This window comes from Lutra lutra, chromosome 2 (genome assembly GCF_902655055.1).
Source record: "Lutra lutra chromosome 2, mLutLut1.2, whole genome shotgun sequence".
NCBI classification, from domain to species: domain Eukaryota; kingdom Metazoa; phylum Chordata; class Mammalia; order Carnivora; family Mustelidae; genus Lutra; species Lutra lutra.
This window is the reverse complement of record NC_062279.1, coordinates 106,038,950-106,058,255: the sequence shown is the minus strand read 5'-3', so window position 1 is coordinate 106,058,255 and position 19,306 is coordinate 106,038,950. Positions and strand designations below refer to the sequence as shown.

The window sequence follows — 19,306 nt, the reverse complement described above, 5'->3', positions numbered from 1 at the left end:
AAACCATGTTGAAAGGTCAGGTTGGGGGAGGTCTATGGAGCCCCAGCTGTCCTGGTCCCCAACTATTTGAGTCTTCTATCATCATCACATCTCCCACCCCAAACATGGGCTTGTGGAAGTCTTTGAGATGACTCTAGCCCCAGCTATTATGAGACTGCAACGTCACAGAGACACTGAGAATGACTGCCCCGAGCCCAGGGAACCTTCAGAACCACAGCAGTAATAAATGACCATTGGTTGCTACATGTTACCATGTTTGATATAATTTGTTATGCAGTTGTAGACAATTGGAATCATCCAAATGGCCATCACTAGGAATAGAATAGATTGATACGTAAAACCCTAAGTACTGTATGATTCCATTTTGGGGAGATACAAACCAGGCATAACAGTCTGTGGTAACACAGATCAGAAAACTTGTTACCTTTGAGGGGCGGGAGGCAAAAAATGGTCATGAGTGGCTGTTATGGAGCACTGAAAAGGGCTAATATCTAGATCTGGATGGTGGTTACACAGATGTATTTATTTGCAAATACACACTGAGATGTACACTTTAGACTGATGCACTTTACTGTATGTAAGCTATACTTCAGTTTAAAAAGTTTAAGGTAGGAGGATGATCAAAGAACTGCAAACCAAAACCATAATGAGATATCACTTCACACCCACTGGGATGGCTATAAAACAGAAGACAGAGAGATGTAAGGAAATGGAAACTCAGTCAACACTGTTGAGAATGTAGAATAGTACAGTCGCTTGGGAAAAGTCGGGCAGTTCTTGAAAGGTACACAGTTAGCATATGATCCAGCAATTCTACTCCTAGAATTGTACCCAAGAGAAATGAAAACAAACCTCCACCAAGACCTTGAATGTTTCTAGCTGCAGTATTCATAGTAGCCAAAAAGTAGAAATTTAACCCAGATGTCCATCCACTGATGACAGATAAATAAAATGTGGCATATCTATACAATGAAATATTATTTGGAAATAAAAAGAATGAAGTTCTGAAACACACTACAACATGGACAAACCTTGAAAACATTACGCTAAGTGAAAGAAGCACATCACAAAGAGCCACATATTATATAACTCTATTTATATGAAATGTCCAGAATAGGCAAATCTGCAAAGATAGAAAGTAGATTGGGGTTTCTTAGGGCTGGGGGTTTGGGGAAAATGTGGATTCACTGCTAATGGTACTGGGTTTCTTTTGAGGGTGATAAAATGTTCTAAAATTGATTGTGGTGATGGTTACACAACTCTTGTAAAAATACTAAAAACCACAGAATTGTGTACTTTAAATGGGTGGAATATATGGTATGTGAATTATATCTCAAAAGTTGTTATCCCAAAAACAAGGGGCTGGTTATACCCTATTGTAGAGCAACACAGTAGACTAGCATAAAGCTATCAAAGGGATGAGAAAGCTGTCTGTGCTGACACGGTGCACCCTGAGGAGATTAAAAGGCAAATTGCAGGATGGTGCCATAATATCCTGGTTTTCTCCAGGAAAAATAGATACATATTTTCATTTACTTCTAACGGCATGAAGAAACCCTAAACGGCTAAACTAGTAACAATGGCGGTGATGGTAGGAGATGGGTGGTTAGGGAACAGGAGTCTGTGTGAGACTGCTTATATGTTTTTATGTAGTTTTGCCTTTTGAACCAGGTAAATGTAGCACCTGCTTTTTCAACTTAATTTAATTCAAAGGATAAGTTAAAAGTTAATTAAATGCACAGTAAAAAATAAAGTCAGGACAATTAATTTTCCTCCAAATGTTGTCCATTAAATATCTAACCAGCTGAAAAAGAACTAATTGAAACAAAGGGCAAAGAAACCACACTGATTCTTTTAAGTTGATAGTAGCTTGTAAATATCATTCTTCTTCTTCAGGAAAATAGTCATAAAATCATATCTTAACGGAAAGCTAAATTACACGCAAACGCACACACACCCCCTAGACTTTTTTCCATAGAGGAAAACAAAAGAAAACAAAAAAAAAAAGACTGGCTTGACAGTTTTCCTGCTTCTGTCTTTACACTGAGATGACCTTCTTTTTGGATCCATGTCTTAAGTAGTCATGGTTAGCATTAAAGAACCGTTGAATAGGAAGAGAATACAAAATACAAATTGATAAGCTTCAGCAAAGCATCATGCAGTTTGGAGCTAAAAGGTGTTTGGCTTTTGAAAAGAAACCTCCAAGAAGAACTAAGGTGTGGAAATCACAATAAACATGAACTAGGAAAGTTTCCTGAGGAGAAAAGAGAAAGAAATTGAAAGACTGTGTGACTAGCTTCAGTTCAGTGCCCGCCACGTGTGCACATGCACCGCACATGTGCACACTGTGATCAAGGCCGTTTCACAGGGCTATGGTTTCTCGCAGATCCTGCTGGCCTCGCTAGGCAGGTGCTGGTGCGGAGCTTACCGGCGCCACTGTGGAGTAAACCTGCTGAGCCTCGAGGGTCAGGTCTCTGAGGAGAGCCATGAAACTGCACAGACAGTTCCACAGAATCTTTCGAGCAGCCTGGTTGAACACCTGGAGCTCCTCGACGAGCTGGGCATTGAGGGCCTCGTACTCCTTTTTGGCCAAGTCTGTCTCATCTCCAGCTACCCGTGGTAGGGAGCTGTTGCAGTCCAGCAGTTTGTCATAGCGTTTCTGGATGAGCTTCTGCGGCCCCGTGAATAAGGACAGCAGGGCCGACAGTGGCATCAGGACGAGCCTCTGTAAATGGGCTGCCTGCCGAGAGAAAAGCAATCCTGTGACAGAGTAAGGAGCAACCAGTACAGGTCCTGTGCTATCGCCAGTAGGCTTACTTCCTCCCTGCAGGAGCTCAGAGGACCATGGGAAATTCTGTAGCCAAATGAAGAGACCTTGTGATCTGACATGCATGGGTGGCTCAGATGGTTAAGCATATGCCTTCTGTTCAGGTCATGATCTCTCTGGGTCCTGGGATCAAGCCCCATACTAGGCTCCCTGCTTAGCAGGAAGTCTGTTTCTCCCTCACCCTCTCCCCTCTGCTCCTGTTCTCACTCTCAAATGAATAAATAAAATCTTAAAAACAAGAGAGAATGTGATTTTTTTTTTGTCTAGCTAAATCTGCTCAAAAGACTTAAAACAATGACTCTAGAGTCTAACACTGAATGTAAAAGCAAGAAGAGGAATACAAAAGCTAAAGCCTACACACCCAAAATGCATTCCATCTTTCTCTCTACAGGCATTGGGTTTTGTCATTGGGGTCATCTTCAGCACTTTGCTCTTCCCCTTCTTTCTAATCCCAGAGTCAAGTGGAGTTATTTTAGTCCATGTGTTGGAAGGCAAACTCTGGTCTCTGACCACTAAGACTGTGCAAATGACTCACCATATTATTCCCTTCCTTTGCTGACAATGAAGGTAGTCTCAGAAAAGACTGTATCCTAGTCCTCCCACATCTGCCCAAATACCCGGCTACCCTGATGGCTCATTTTGGGTAGTGGAACTTCATATCCTATACAGATAAGTACCTCCTTAATTAGGTGTTTTGCTCCTGTGATAGAAATGACAACAGAAGGCACCTGGGTGGCTCAGGCAGTTAAGCATCTGCCTTCAGTTCAGGTTGTGATCCTGGGGTCCTGGGATCTAGCTCCACATCAGGCTCTCTGCTCAGTCGGGAGTCTGTTTCTCTCTCTGCTTCTGCCCCATCCCCTGGTCGTGTGCTCCCTCTCCTCTGCGCTCTTTCTTTCTCAAATAAATAGTCTTTTTTTTTTTTTAAGATTTTTATTTATTTGACAGAGAGAGTCACAGCAAGAGAAGGAGAAGGAGCACAAGCAGGGTGAGTGGGAGAGGGAGAAGCAGGCTTCCCGCTGAGCAGGAGACCAATGTGGGGCTTGATCCCAGGACCCTGGAATCATGACCTGAGCCCAAGGCAGACGCTTAATGCCTGAGCCACCCAGGCACCCCAAATAAATAGTCTTAAAAAAAAAAAAAGAGGAATGACAACAGAGTTACTGCTTTCTCTTTAAACACATTGAAGGACTAAGCTGATGCTGGTTCTGTTTCTTAAATTGTTCCATTTTTAGGTTTGAAATATTGAAAATAAACTTCATATTAACCTCCAACCCCATGCCAGCACCTGAACATCCTAGATTTACTTTCTTCCATTTCTCTTTCCTCCCCCTCTATTCCGAAGCACCCTGGTATCTTACGTTTGCTGACTGCCGACTTTATGCTTTGTCATATATGCGTGGGTTACATGATTATATTACAGCAATTTAGAAGCAAGTTTTTCTTTTGTACCCTGAAAGATGTCCTAAGGAATCAGCATCTGAACAGCAGCTTTTATTAATTAAACAACCTGTGATAACTTTGTCTGAACTGACAGGAAATCCACAAGAGAGAGGAAGCCAATCTCTGACTGGTGCTAGCAATAGACTACACAGATTAAATTTGATGTCTAGCTTATAAAATAATCAAAATATAGTTTCAGACTGTTTAATGACTCCTTTGACTAAGCAAAGAATCTGTTTACTGTTCTGATAAATTATTATATTATAACTTGGCTGGATTCTACAGGTAATTATAATATTACAACATAATTACTATATACATAATTACTATATATATACATATAATACATATGTGTGTGTATATATATATGTATGTACATACATATATATATATATATATATCCTGTGACCATAGACTTAAACCAATTCCAATTCACCTGGGTATAGGAATTATGATTGGAACAAATAAGAATCAGATTTTCTTTTAATATTTTTTCCTGTTCAAAACATGTAAGCAAGTATTTTTCAAGGTAGATAAATATTTTTCAAGGTTAGATAAAAACACTGCTCTGCCTTTAGATAGATTTTTGAATTCTTATTAACATTTGATTTTTTAAAAGATTTTATTTATTTATTTGTCAGAGATCACAAGTAGGCAGAGAGGCAGGCAGAGAGGGAGAGGGGGAAGCAGGCTTCCCACTGAGCAGAGAGCCCGAAGTGGGGCTCGATCCCAGGACTTTGGGATCATGACCTGAGCTGAAGGCAGAGGCCTTAACCCACCAAGCCAGTCAGATGCCCCAACATTTGATTTTTAAAAAGGAGTTTCATATACTTTATTCGTAAGTAAAAAAAAAAAAAAAATCACTCTTATATTGATCATTCTGATAATTATTTTAATTTAGCTTAATTTATCATCTTGTGGTTTCATGCAAGAAGGGGAAGAACACCACTCTTCTCCCACCAAATTCTGGACATGCTTGCTGAGGGGAAGCTGTATACCATGCTGTTATATGGTGCTCAATAAATACTTACCGACTTAATATATTGGGATTAAGCTAAAGAGCAAACTCTTAAGGACTTTTCTAAAATGGGCAGTCTGTAATTAAGCCCAGAAAATGTATAAAGAACTAGCCACATTGTTTCCATTTAACATACTTTGTAAAAAGTCTCTCTCTCTCTTGCTCTCTCACTCTCATTTATCTAATTGATCATCTTAGTTCAGATGTAATCCTGACTTGCCATTCCCTGGTACCACAAAATAAGATGCTTCTGAATGTTTTCTACTAGGGGGTGGGGTTGGATGACTTCCTAGGATTTGGGGAAATATGTGGGGCTATTTACTGGATGTCACAACTTGAGACTGGGGAGACATTACTGAGATTTAGATCCTGGTATGCCAGGAATGCTAAACACCCTCTAACACAGGGGCCTCTCAAGGAAGAACTGTCTGACCCAAAATGCCAATAATGTCAACACAAAACTGCCACTTTCAAGGATCTTCAAGATGATGAAGGATTCTATTATAGCTTCTATATAACATAGTACTATGATATCATAATTCCTATGGAACAAAAGATACTAAATTAAAATTAGTACTACTCAAACTAATTTACCAGCCAAGTATTTCTAGGTTCAAGAATATTTTAAGGATTCCCAAGCTATGTTTTATAATTCTGTATATTTTATACAACTCCTAGAAAACGAATATTTTACCACAGAACAGAAGACTTATGACTCATAGGTAAAGACCGGTTCTCGATAAAGAAGGCTTTACTGTCCAGTATATACTGTGTTAATAAAAGTCATGTCTTCAGAGAATATCTTCACTCTTCCTGTAAGGACTCTGGACTTTTCCAGAGACTCTTTTAGGAAAATCACAGCTTGCCAACTTAATAAATCTATCATCTATCACATGCAAACTTAAACTAAATGTTGATTTTATTTTTTATTTTTTTTTAAAGATTTTATTTATTTATTTGAGAGAGAGACAGAACAAGAGAGAGAAAGAGAGGGCACGAGGGAGGCGAGGGTCAGAGGGAGAAGCAGGTTTCCCACTGATCAAGAAGCCCAATGTGGGGCTCGATCCCAGGTCTCTGGGACCAAGACCTAGGCTGAAGGCAGATGCTCAACTGACTGAGCCACCCAGGCACCCCCAAAATGTTGTTTCTAATAGCTACTCAGGGGTGCCTGGTCATGATCTGCCTTCAGCTCAGGTCATGATCCTGGGGTTGTGGGACCAAGTCCCTTTTTGGGGTCCCTGCTTCTCCCTCTGCCTGCCACTCCCCCTGCTTGGGCTCTCCCTCTCTGTCAAATAAATAAATAAAACCATAAAAAATAAATAAAATAAGTCTAGAATCAGTCTAGAATCCTCTTAAATTTTGATTGTAGTGAAAAAATCTTCACTAATTCACTTTAAAATAGTTAATAATGAAAAAAAAAAAAACTGCTCCTGTTCAAATCTGCTGATTTTGACATTCGTATTTGCTTTAGTATATGTTTTATTTCTAACTCCAGAAAAACAAATAAAAAGCAGCTTTCCTTTTAACCCTGCTTTCTAACTTATCTATGAATATAAATAACTTACAAAGTCACTGCAGGGATTTGGGACATTACTGGGGGTCTCCGAATGGCTCCTGTCCTCCTTATCTTTGTTGCATGAGATCTCCTGGAGCGCCATCACACTCTGCAGGGCTAAGGGCATGGCATCCTAAAACCCAAGAACAAAGTCACAAAATGGGCAAAGTTCTGAAGTTCCATACCATTAAATGTATCCCACGTGTGTAATTCATCACCATAACCTTCCATTACCATGGAGAGATTAATACCAAAAAGAAAAAAAGAAAGGAAAAACACATCATGAGTACTCTATACAATGAGTTTACTTGTGACAATCTATTTTCTTACTTTCCCCCTGTCACTTTCTCCTACTACTCTGTATGACACCTTTTTTATCAAGTGGACTCCACCTTAAGATCCCTCATTGACCATTCTTCAGTATTCAATTCTTACTGAATCCCTAATTTTATGGTTCAGTCATTTAGCATCTGCCTTTGGCTCAGGTCATGGTCCCAGGGTCCTGGGATCAAGCCCCATGTCACACTGCTCAGCAGCACTCAGCACTCAGCAGGAAGCCTGCTTCTCCCCTGTCACTCCCCCTGCTTGTGTTCCCTCTCTCTTTCTCTCTCTCTCTGTCAAATAAAATAAATAATTTTTTTAAAAAAAGAAATCACTCCTTTTTGATTTATGTCTTCAGTTTTCCTTAGTGAATTTATTGCTCTTTTTAAAAGAAGATGCTCATGTTTTTGTTGAATGGGTTAGTGGAAATAGAAGACTTTCCTGTCGATGTTCCCATATGCATTCACTTCATGAAATGTATATGAAGGACAGGGTTCTCACTGCTGTCTGGCTGTTATAACTAAGTTTTGGTTTTCTTTTCACAGAAAGCAGAGCTTTAGGAAGTGGTTAGCAAACGTAATTATAAAATCTTTGCATCAGTTAATAAATGAGAAAGGAATGTAACTTGGTTATATAACATGGAACTTTTTCTCAAAATCATCATGCCTGTTAACCTAATCCTCTGTTGGTATGATAATTTACCTAAGCATGTAAACATCTGCTTCCAAAAATAGATATCCAAGATAAAAACTGGAAAATGAGAAGGGGGGCATTTGTTAACGGAGTTACATGGAATTCTACTCATTGTCTATGTCTCCCAGTCATGCCCATTATCAAGATGTTGCTGAGGACACTATGTCTTCTTTAAGAGATCCATTCTCTCTCTACTGAATATAGTTATACTGCACTTCTATCAGTTTGGTTATGTCTAGTGAGTCTCAACAAGGGCAGGAAAACTTGCTGGGGGATTGGAAATCCAGTGGGGGTGCTTTTTTCTTCTACTGTGGTTGTGCGGGAATATTTGCATATTGTAGTTCTTATTATTTTTTTGGAATTTATTTTCCTTTACATTGATTTTCTTTTATGTAGACCTACCTACCTAAGGTTGAACTACCTGTGAATTTCATTCAGAACTCTAAAAGGGTCATTACGAAACATCGGTTACAAAATAAATAGAGGTGATCCGTTCATCTAGGGTGTGTAATCGTATGTCCTTCTATAAGTTGGCTTCTCAGAGACTTAGAGCTAAATTTGAGGTCCACACGTGGGTTTCTGCAGTTTTTATACAGCCTTTATGTTATGCTCTTTTGGCTCTTTAGTTCTCCTCCAATTTCATCTTGTGTCCCCCTTTGATTTTCTCTTTCCTTTCAGTCCCACTTTTAAATTTGCAAATATGTGTTTTAGGTACTAGAAAGGGATATACAAGTATAATCCAACAAAGAAAGAAAATTTCTGCCAAATCAGTTTTGCACTAATGAACTCACCCCAGTTAAAAGGAATGTGTGCTGATGGTCCAGCACCACGGGTCAATCATGTGAGCTAAGGCCCCACAACATGGCCACTTCAACTGTGAGCAGGACAGGGCAGATAAGCGAACGAAGAACGGAACCTGCATCTCTATCTTGGCTTCCCTCACTGGCAGTTTGCAGCCTCCCAAATCTGTTACGGTATCAGTGAATTTTATCGTATAAATTCGATCACAAAAAGGCATAAACATGTACATTTACTCTTCGGAACAACCGTGGACACCAATACCTTCTCATAGAAACACTGGAAACGGTTGTTGTGTCTTACCTACCTGGATGTGTTGATGACAGAGTGCAATGTTCTTCACACAGTGCCTCACTGTCTTTTCTAAAGACCTGAACAGCTTTTCTTCTCTATTGAAGGTATTGTCTTTCACCTATAATGCAGATGAAATTATTTATTTTTATAAATCAAACAAATCTGGTGTTTTTTTTAAAGATTTTATTTATTTATTTGACAGAGAGAGAGAGAGATCACAAGTAGGCAGAGAAGCAGGCAGAGAGAGAGGGGAAAGCAGGCTCCCCACTGAGCAGAGAGCCCAATGCAGGGCTCCATCCCAGGACTTCTGGGATTATGACCTGAGCTGAAGGCAGAGGCTTTAACCCACTGAGCCACCCAGGCGCCCCACAAATCTGGTGTTTTAAAGAAATGTCACAGGCTGTATGAGCCCAGCACATGACAAAGAGACTCCTTGTTGAGATGAAAACCTTCCGTGTAGTGCTGACTGCCTTGGCACAGTACGTGCTGTGCACAAGCGCGCCGTACAACTTCAGTTAGTGTAGCGAAGCCCCCCGCTGCCAGTTAATCATGGAGCTTCGTCTGCGTGATGGTAGCTGGGGGAGGGAAGACTTTTCTCTGCAGTTTATAATGGCATATATGACATATGTACTCTGAAATTATGCCCCTTTTGAGGGTTCCTAAAATAATTAATATAATAAAAAAACAAAATTAAAATAAGATAAATATTTCATCTCTTGAATGGAACTGTTTTGTTGTTATGACTCATCCCAATTAATTTAGAAAGGATATTTAGCTTCTTGGCTAAAGAAATGCGGTAATTCTTTACCAACTCAAATTTGAAAAGTTGAATGTGATCTTGGCCAAAAGAGCCCCTCTGTGGGGAAAACTCAGCAGAGTTAACATAATAGTCACATGTGTTCAGTTATTTTTAGATATTTTATCTTATTTTATTGATAAGACCATAAGTATTATTATTATTAATGGTAAGAAGTATTTCTTGGCTATCACAATATTGACAAAGAACAGAACCAGCTTCATGCTGGCAAAATCTGTGTGAACATGCAAATGATTTGTGGTACATGGTGGGTACTCTTCAATTTGGTACTGGGTAGTAACCATAGCTGTTCTCTGTTCATAGGTTCGATAATTTAAGATCGTGGACCTTGGTGGGGTCCGGGGGAGATGGTTGACCTTAGAGCCGAGTGCACAGAGAATGGTGCTATTTTATCTTATTTTTAAGCCCCTTAATATTTTCTATCTAAAAAGCTTTTGGTTAAATAGGTAGCATAGTCCCTTGTAATTCACACAATATTCAAGACTGTCTTAGGACCTCTATCCTCTAATCTAGTTTGATGTATGGAATAATATGCTGGGGCAGATTATTTTAAATGCGGGTTTCAAGGACCCATCACCAGCTATTTTATTTTGTGTATCTTGGCAGGGATCCAGATGATTCTAAAATAAGACATTCAAGGATCACAGTATGAGAAATATTGTCCAGTTCTACGTTCATACAGCCAAGCCCTTCTCATGCTGCTTTATTTTGCTGGAATACTCTGCTGTCCCTTTCTCTACCTTGCAAAATTCTGTTTCATTTTTTTAAGGACTCAACTGTCACCCCTTCTGTAAAACCTCCCTTGAATCCCTATTCTTTTCACTATAGAAAATTAATTGCTCCCCCATGTGCTCTTCACAACACCAGTTAATTATTTAAGTGATTCTCTCCACTGATAAATGGCAAGCATTGGAGATTAAGCACTTTTTGTCTTAATATTAATAATAGCTAACATATATTAAACACTATGTTCCAGGCACTGTGCTAAAACCTGCTTTCCATCTTCTCATTTTGATTCTTACAAAGCTCTATGGCATAGGTGCCGCAATGAATCCCATTTCAGAGATAAAGAAACAGAAGCTTGGGAGCTGTAGCAAAAATAGTGGATGTTCCCCTGACATCCTTTTACTGGCAGGATTTGCACCTCTAGTTTAAGTTGGACATGTGGCTGTCCTGCTAGAGACTACCCTTTCCAGCCTCCCCTGCAGCTGGTTCTGCCCTCATAACTGGTTTGGGTAAATAGATGTTAGCTAAAGGGTATATTTCACTTCTGAATTTTGGCCTTACAACCTTGCCTTTGGGACAAGACTGAAGACACAGCAGTGACCCAACTTCAGTCAAGCAGATGGAGACAGCATGTTTGGGGGACAGCGCAGCACAAAATTGGAGACAGCTGGGATCCTAAAGAATTTTGTGCAGCAGAGCCCATCTGGACTCACATCTTAGGACTATTACAAGAAAGAGATATAAATGACTTCCCAGCTTACACTACTTTGTTTTGGAATCTCCTTGTGAAAGGAGCTTGGCCTTTAACCTAAATAATACAGGACATTAAAGAAATTTATCCATGTTAATAGGTAGAACCAGGATTCAAACCCAAGGAGTCTGAATTCAGAATTTCTTTGTATACCAGATCTCTAACACAGTGTCTGGTATAGTGAGTCCAATACATGTGTGATGAATTGAATAGCATCTTCCTCTTGGGTAATAGTTTTATACCTTAACTCCACCAAATATTTCACTTGAGGTGCTGACAAGTGCAAAATTGACTGATTTGAGATTTATCTCTTCTGCAGTTCAGCCTATGCAGCTGATTTTCTGATTAACAGTGAAATGCTTCATTGCTGACAGGACATCTTCTCAAAAGATTAAGGGGAAAATCTAATTAATATCCCTTCAGGCCACTTTACCTACAACTCACTTTTAGTTCACAATTGGAAAGTATCAGAAGCTGATGATAAATATGTTAAAGAATGTAACAGCTTCTACAAAACCTGCTCAGAATTCAGACCTGCCTATTGTTCCTCAATAGAACTGTCTTAAGTCAGAAGTAACAACCTAAAGAGTAGGGGAGAATTGTGTGCATGACATTTACACATACCTATGAAGGCTACAGTCTCTTCTACAATTGAATTCCCAACCCAATTTTAGTACTGTTGCTTTTAGCTCAAATGACTTGATTTTCCTCTCTCTGATCTATGACCATAAACCCTAATGTCCCAAACTTCTCACATTATGGTTTAGCACTGGGAGAGGGGCCTAGAGTTATTTCTTGCATGCAATGGACCCAATGAGCCCCTAGAAGAACATAAAGGATGATACATACCACAGAATCCAAGAACGTCCATATTGGATATGGAGTAGTAAAGTAGGTACAGCCACAGGAGAAAACAGAAACAAGGCTTGGAAGGAGTTGATTATAGTGGACAAGTCCTAAAGAGGAGGACACTGCATGCTATAGGGCCACAGGGCAATCACCAGGTTTTGGTCAGGTGGCAGAAAGGAGCAGGGGGAAAGTCAAGGCCAGAGCCTCTATTGTGTTTTTTTGTTGGCAACCCTATAGAAATACCTGGATCAGGATAAACAGTTCAGGATTGGCCAGTTTGAGTAATTCCCATGGGCTTTGGGCTTTCGTGGTGGTCTCCACTTGCCTGGTAGCTGGCCCTAGGATGACTTAAGGCAGAGGAACCCCCTTTCGTGTGTGAGAGATAGATGAGAAAGTGTTTGGGGCTACAGACTCAGGATTGCTTGGTTCGCCTATGAAAGAAGTGATCCCAGCTGAGCTCTTTGGATTCTCTAAGAATGGATTAGCCCTGGGAGGAGCATCTCTCAGTGCCAGCCGCTTTTTCAAGATGTCAAAACAGCATAAAATACAGAAAGTAAAAGACCTGACTAATATACCATGCATAAAGGAGTTTATATCTAAGTGAGAAGTAAGAAGTCTGGATGTTAAAAGCTAGTAAACAGTAATACACTGTTCAGTGATATGAAATGCTGCTGCTGATGGTGATGGTGATGGTGATGAAGGTGATGATGATAGCCAATAGGTACTGAGTGCTTACCCATGGTGTTAGGCACTTTCTACATATGCATCACCTCATTTTACCAGCCCTCCGTGTGGAAGGTCTAGTATAACCTTGATGACTCCCTTGGATTTAAGCTATGTACCCAAAGGCAAATATTAATTAAGTGGCAGAAGTGAATTCTAATCCAGATCTGGATGACTTCAAAGATTCTGTCCTTACTTTCTGCCTTGCGCTGACTCTGGCAAATGTCCACAGGGCCAAGAATGAGAAACACTCCTTGTCAAGCATTCAGAAAAGGAAGAGGCCACCACTATCTTAGGGTTAGAAAGCTGCAAAGGCTCAATGGAGAAAAGGAAAAAGACCATGGTAGATAAAGAGTGAAATAGATAGGACAACCAGTGCTGAACTACCTACCATACAGTTGCCTCTAGTTCAAATTGAAACCTTAGAGATGTTAACATAGTAAGGGATAAAATCAGGAAAATGAAAAGAAAAAAAAGTACTATATGGTATCTTAAGAACTATCCTGCTTGATTTCAATTAGAAGCCCACTGAAATCCATCTTCAGGCCATGAACTTTCTATCTTGTGATTCTCAAAGTGTGTTCCTTTGGTCACTTACTTCAAGGTCATTTAGCTTCAAAACACCTGGAGTTTTGTAAAAATACAGACCGCTAGGTTGCACCCTTGAACCAGGAGAAGCCCTGGGAATCTTTTGGCAAGCTCCTCAGGTAGTTGTTCCACACATTAAAGTTTAAGAGCCTTCGTTAATCCATCCATTATTTATTGGGGGTTGAGATGAAAGGGGTTCAAACCAGGCTAAACAGGTGATGCAGAACAATTATCCAGTAACATAATGTACATAGGCAGTGGGAGAGAGGAAGAGAATAATGGTAGGAAAAAAATCACACCAAGGTAAGCACCTAATCCCCCCCCCCTTTTTTATAGATGAAATAAAGTTAAGATGAACATTAAGGGAACCTGAAAGGAAAGAGAGGTTTTTTTTTAAATTAAAAAAAAAAAAAAAAAACAGAGGTAAGATAGGGATGAAAGGAGGACATTGCCTTGGATGAGATTATGTGCTGGTTGATTGTGAGAGTCAGGACTTCTGGGGTGTCCCATGTTGACCCCTGTCCTCATGTCCTTTTCTCTCCTTTGCTTCCTCAGTGGAAGCACCACAGCTAAAAAAGTGTCAAAACCACCCGCATTGGATTTCCCCCCCAAAAGGGAGAAAGGATCAACATCAGACAATGACCTTGATTCTCACTGTTCTAGAAACAGCTCTGATAACAACCAACAGAACCCTCACAAAAATATCAGCACTCATATGCTCTAGGAAGATGTAAATGGCTAAAGAAGAAAAATTACCTGTGGCTCTCCTCTAGTCAGAATCTTTAGGTGATTTGTCACTCTTTTTGATTTCTTGCTAATTGAATGAATGTTTAGTTTAGACAATTTATCTTTAAGTGATTCATCCTCATCATTCCTCTTGTATTTTAGAACTGCAATGGAAGAATGCAATCACATATTTGAACACATACAACATAGAAAGTTGCATCCAAAGAATTCAAGATCCATATTTAAGACAGAAATCTATGTGATTTTTGACCCTCTGATGCAGATACAATATGCTCTGGTCCCACTGCCCAGGCATAAGTTCAGCTGCCCAACCCACTGACCAGAAACTCAGATGTCTAAGGGCTTGAGCACCTCAAAGCTCAAGGTCCATTTACCTTCCACATTAAAGAAATCTCTGACACAGGAGAAAAACTTTCTCCCTTCTCAGATAATACATTTGTTATCTTTAGTCTCTAGAATGAAGCATCAAGACCTAGCTAAAGAAACTGTACCCAGCATAAGGAGACCTCAGACTCTAGAGGGACTCCACTAGCTGAGACATTTGGGGTAAGTTGCGTCACCTCTCAGAGCTTTACTTTTTTATCTTCAAGATTGTTTTTATGTTAGAAATATTATGTTATGTTATATAATATTATAATATTATGTTAGAAATATTTCTAACATTCAGTTTTGGTAAGGGTACTGGGAGATGGGCACTCTTACACACTGTTGGTGAGGATTCAACCAACACAGTTTTTGTGGAGAACAATTGGTCAGAATCTTCTAAATGTATCTTCTGTGACCAGGAAGTCTGTGCAGAGAATATGCTTTCCATAATTAAGCACACAAAGTTTTGGTTGCTACAGTATTTTTTTTTCCAATAGCACAATACTGGGAACAATCAGAAAGTTTATCCATAGAGGAAGAGTTAACTGAAGTAGAACGCACTCAGAAATAGAATAGCAGGGAACCATTAAAAAGAAGGCCAATATTAACTGGAAGAATGTTCATGACATGTCATTGAGTTTAAAAAACAGGCCCAGCACACCACAGTGCCATATATGTTCAAGAAAGATGGAAAGAAGGAGAAGAGAAAGAAGAAAGAAAATAGAAAAAAAAAAAAAGATATAAAAAGTCTGAAGAAAACTTTGACATGTCAGCTGTGCAAACTGCAATCATGGGAATGGAATATCTTTCCACTTTAAAACACTCTGAACGAGTTTAAGCAGACAGAAAAGTAAAAAGAACAATATAACAATTTTCTTTCAGCCTTGTCATATCCTAACATTTCACCTTGCTTATCTTCATAAAAATGATCAGCTGAAGTTTCTCTGATCTTCATCTTTGATCCCTTAAAGGGAATTATGATCCTAAAGAATGGGGTTGACTGTACCTGTATCTATTTTTATACATGGGTTTGTATAGTACATAGTATTATTTTGAACATTTTTGATGTTTATAAAAATGGCACCATATTGAATATATATATTCTTCTGTCACTTGTCATTTACTTTTTAGAAAACTCAACATTGTGTTTTTCAGATTTATTCAACTGATGCATGCATTTTAATTTTTATGTTCTCATGGTATCATAGTGTCCAATATATGGTTTGCCCATTAACTGGATAAATATGTAAGCTATTTTCCTCTTGCTTTTATGAACAATACTAGTTACTAGTATACCTATCTATGAGCATAGGGGAAAGGGTTTCTCAAATATCCGGATATTGATTTTCTGAATCTCGGGTGTGGACATCTTTAACTTTACTAGATATTGTCAAGTTATTCTCTATAATGGTGATTCCCACTACATTGTTGCCTGCAGCACTTAACATTATCCCTTAAAAATCTTTTTGCCAATCTGATAGGATGGGAATGGTATATCATTGTGATTTTAATTTGCATTTCTCTCATTACAAAAGAAGCTTAACCTTTTTTGCATTAGAATGGTCTTATTATTGATTTAGTATAAGTAATTATATATTCTAGATAGTAATCCTTTGCCTGTGGACTATCTTGTAATTTATTATGGTGTCTCTTCCTCTACAACTTTTTTATTCTAGGCCCTTCTTTATAATTTTAATTTATTAACACAAATACAGATTATTTTTTCAATAAAAATTTAGAAAACAAAAACAACAAAAATAAATGAAATTGTTGGAGCAGTTAGCTGCAATGTCCTACCATTGTTTTAATGTTAGAAGATTTAATGTTAGAAGTACAAAGCCAAGAACTTATGGACACAAATCACACTGACAGAGGACCCACACACACAGTCTATCCCAATGCGTTACTACATTGCAGATGATAGAAACCGTGCAATTGTGCCTCCTGTTTTGAAATCTACATTCCACTCCAGACATGAATTTTACATCTCAGCTAACAAATACCTCACAATAATTCCATAATTCGAGAAAGAAATACACTTGCTCCCTTCAATGGAACAATTATGGCTACAAAATCTCTATTCTTTATGTGTTAGAACCAGATGAGCTTGATGTATTAGCTGGGCCTGTTTCACCACTGATGTGGCTGGAGCTTCTCACTACTCCAGCTTTCTGGCCATGCCATGTCTCCTTCTTCCCACACGTATCACCAGTGACAGGAAGACTACATGCTATGATATCATCAGCCCACAGTATGTCACCAGGCAAGCAATGGTCAATGGAGGTTGAGTAAAGGGCGGCTTGATTTTTTAAAATATTGTCTTTTTTTTTTTTTTGGTGCCTCATGACCTCGAGTCCAGCTGGCCAGGCAAAACTCCACTCTGCTCCTTAGCCTCTAAGTCTAGATATAGAATGATCATGATCACAGCAACTGCTATAACTACTTAGATATTCTGATTCTCAGAAGTATAGGCAGAACACTCCAATCACAGAAAACACTCAATTCATTATGTTTCTACTTACCTAAATCTTTCCGTCTTTTAAGTTCATTGATGTTCACATTAATGTCTTTCACTGCAGTGAAGGCATCTCCCAGAGCCCTGAAGTCTGGGTGGGAGGGAGGGGTGGAGCTTCGGAGTTCACACAGCAAGAGGGGGTATTTCATTACACGCTGGATTGGTTTGATCATCAAAGAGCCCATGTCCAGTAAGTTTGGTTTGCCTCTACAATAGAGATAAATAATATCAGTTTCCCAGACATTTGTCTTATCATTTTTGTGATTTTTATGAGTAATCCTGAAACTGTTTTTCTCCTTTATTTTTCCTCTATTTGGCTGTATACAAATTCTAAAAATAGAGCAAGAGAAATGGGTGACAGAGAGAAGCCAGGCTAAAAGACCCTACTACTAAGCAGAAACCTACAAGAAAGCACATGAGCGTTATCTGCCTGCCAAGAAGGACTCAAAGCAGGATTTCCATCCATGTTCCGTTTATACTTTTTTAAATAACAAGATTGATAATAATAGTGGGAAATAATTTCAGAATGCATTTTTCCATGACAACCAAGAAAAATGCATTGTCTTGATGGTATTTTTGTGATTATTAGTGAAGAAAAGAAATTCATTATTTACAAAGATGACTTGCCAAGTATAGTCAAAAGAAAGCATTGTTGGGGCGCCTGGGTGGCTCAGTGGGTTAAAGCCTCTGCCTTCGGCTCAGGTCATGGTCCCGGAGTCCTGGGATCGAGCCCTGCGTCGGGTTCTCTGCTCCACGGGGAGCCTGCTTCCTCCCCTCTCTCTCTCTGCCTGCCTCTCTGCCTACTCGTGATCTCTCTCTCTCTCTCAACTAAATAAAATCTTAAAAAAAAAAAAAAAAAGAAAACATTGTTTCCTTTCTTCTACCAAATTGAATAGTTGAATTCATGATGTTTCAGAGGTTCTACCACAGTCTCCAAAAGAGATTTATAATAACTGCAACAATGTAAATTCTGTAAATCAATTATTAATACCACCACTATCACTAATCATTGCTATCACACGACTTTCCACGATTTTCCATGTGGAATTCTTCTTAGCCAATAGATCTTCAAATGGCCACATAAAAGTGAGCACTTATGCCTGACTCTTCCTTTAGGAGCTTCTGAGATGAGAATAGAACTATCCCAACTAGCCAAGCAGTTCACAGGAAGTGAAAAACCTAGAAGTCATTGTCCAACCCACTGTTCAATCATTTTTTAATGAGAAGTCAGTGGTTTCTAAAAGCCTTTTTATGCAAAGAGGCAAATAAGGAGACACAATAAATGAACATGGGTAGAACTTGTGCTTTGAATACCTTCTGGTGGACAGATACAGTCAGTTGTTTTCCTTTAGGTCTTTTGTTTGTTTGGCTTTGGCTTTGGTTTTGGGGTTTTGTTTTTGTTTTTGTTTCTGTTTTAGTAGATAAGAATGTAGATGGTTTTCAAATCATAGTAGGTGAATTTTTTATTCTTCAATTATTATTTCTAAATATTAATATAGAAGGACAACTTACCACATCATTGGAATGGTGAAATGGATCTAAAAATCTTTGGACAAGATCAAAGATAAAAGTTTATCATCAGAAAAGGTCTGAAAACACCTCAGAGACCATCTAATTGAACTCTTCATATGATAAATGAGAAACTAACAAACTTTGATGATCATGTATATGTGCACACATACATGTACACACACACACATGCACACAAGCCAACCACCCTTTATTATATCTCCCCATTTTTATTTTTATGGTAGCACTTTCAACTCTCTGGAATCATTTTGTTTCCCTATTTACCAATTTATGCTCAATTTGTCTGTCATCACTATGTGTCTGGCATGACATATAGTATTTTCTCAATGAATATTTGGAGATTGAAATGATAGACTTTGGATTTTCTGTAATGCGCTTTTATTTTACATTGAATTTTTTTCCAAAAACATTGCACAATGATCCTGAATAATAGAGGAGTTTTATCACATGCTGAGAAAATAATGACACTATAATAAAAAAAGATGGAAACAAACAAAAGTCAACATTTTTTTAAGGAAAATCAAAGTAAATATTAAAGATCTGCAAGGGAATAAAGAGCTGTTTTAATATGATTTATCTTGTACTTTCTATCCATTTACACAAATCTCTTAAGGAAGGGAGGAAGGGATATAAGGAGACAGGATGGCAAGGAGGGAATGAAGAAGATAGGGAGAGAGAGATGTTTTGGTTTCCAGGAGTACTGAGTGAAGCGGATGGGAAAAAATGTAAATCTATTATGAATGCTAAA

General features: G+C 38.8%; 1 protein-coding gene across 3 annotated transcripts in view; it reads right to left on the bottom strand.

The window, feature by feature from the left end:
- Window positions 1–19,306, bottom strand: part of ARHGEF38 (Rho guanine nucleotide exchange factor 38) — a 141,681-nt gene that overhangs the window by 16,700 nt on the left and 105,675 nt on the right. For 2 of the 3 annotated variants that reach the window (XR_007125185.1, XM_047718136.1), the window contains exons 6-10: window positions 17,036–17,235; window positions 14,157–14,290; window positions 8,960–9,064; window positions 6,851–6,973; window positions 2,429–2,740 (exon numbers count right to left, since the gene is read on the bottom strand). Coding sequence is in view for 2 of the 3 variants with exons in the window: in XM_047718136.1 (XP_047574092.1) it covers window positions 2,429–2,740; window positions 6,851–6,973; window positions 8,960–9,064; window positions 14,157–14,290; window positions 17,036–17,235 (874 nt within the window). In the remaining variant the exon portion in view is untranslated. The remainder of the gene's footprint in view (window positions 1–2,428; window positions 2,741–6,850; window positions 6,974–8,959; window positions 9,065–14,156; window positions 14,291–17,035; window positions 17,236–19,306) is intronic. The other variant, XM_047718137.1, reaches the window with a different exon arrangement.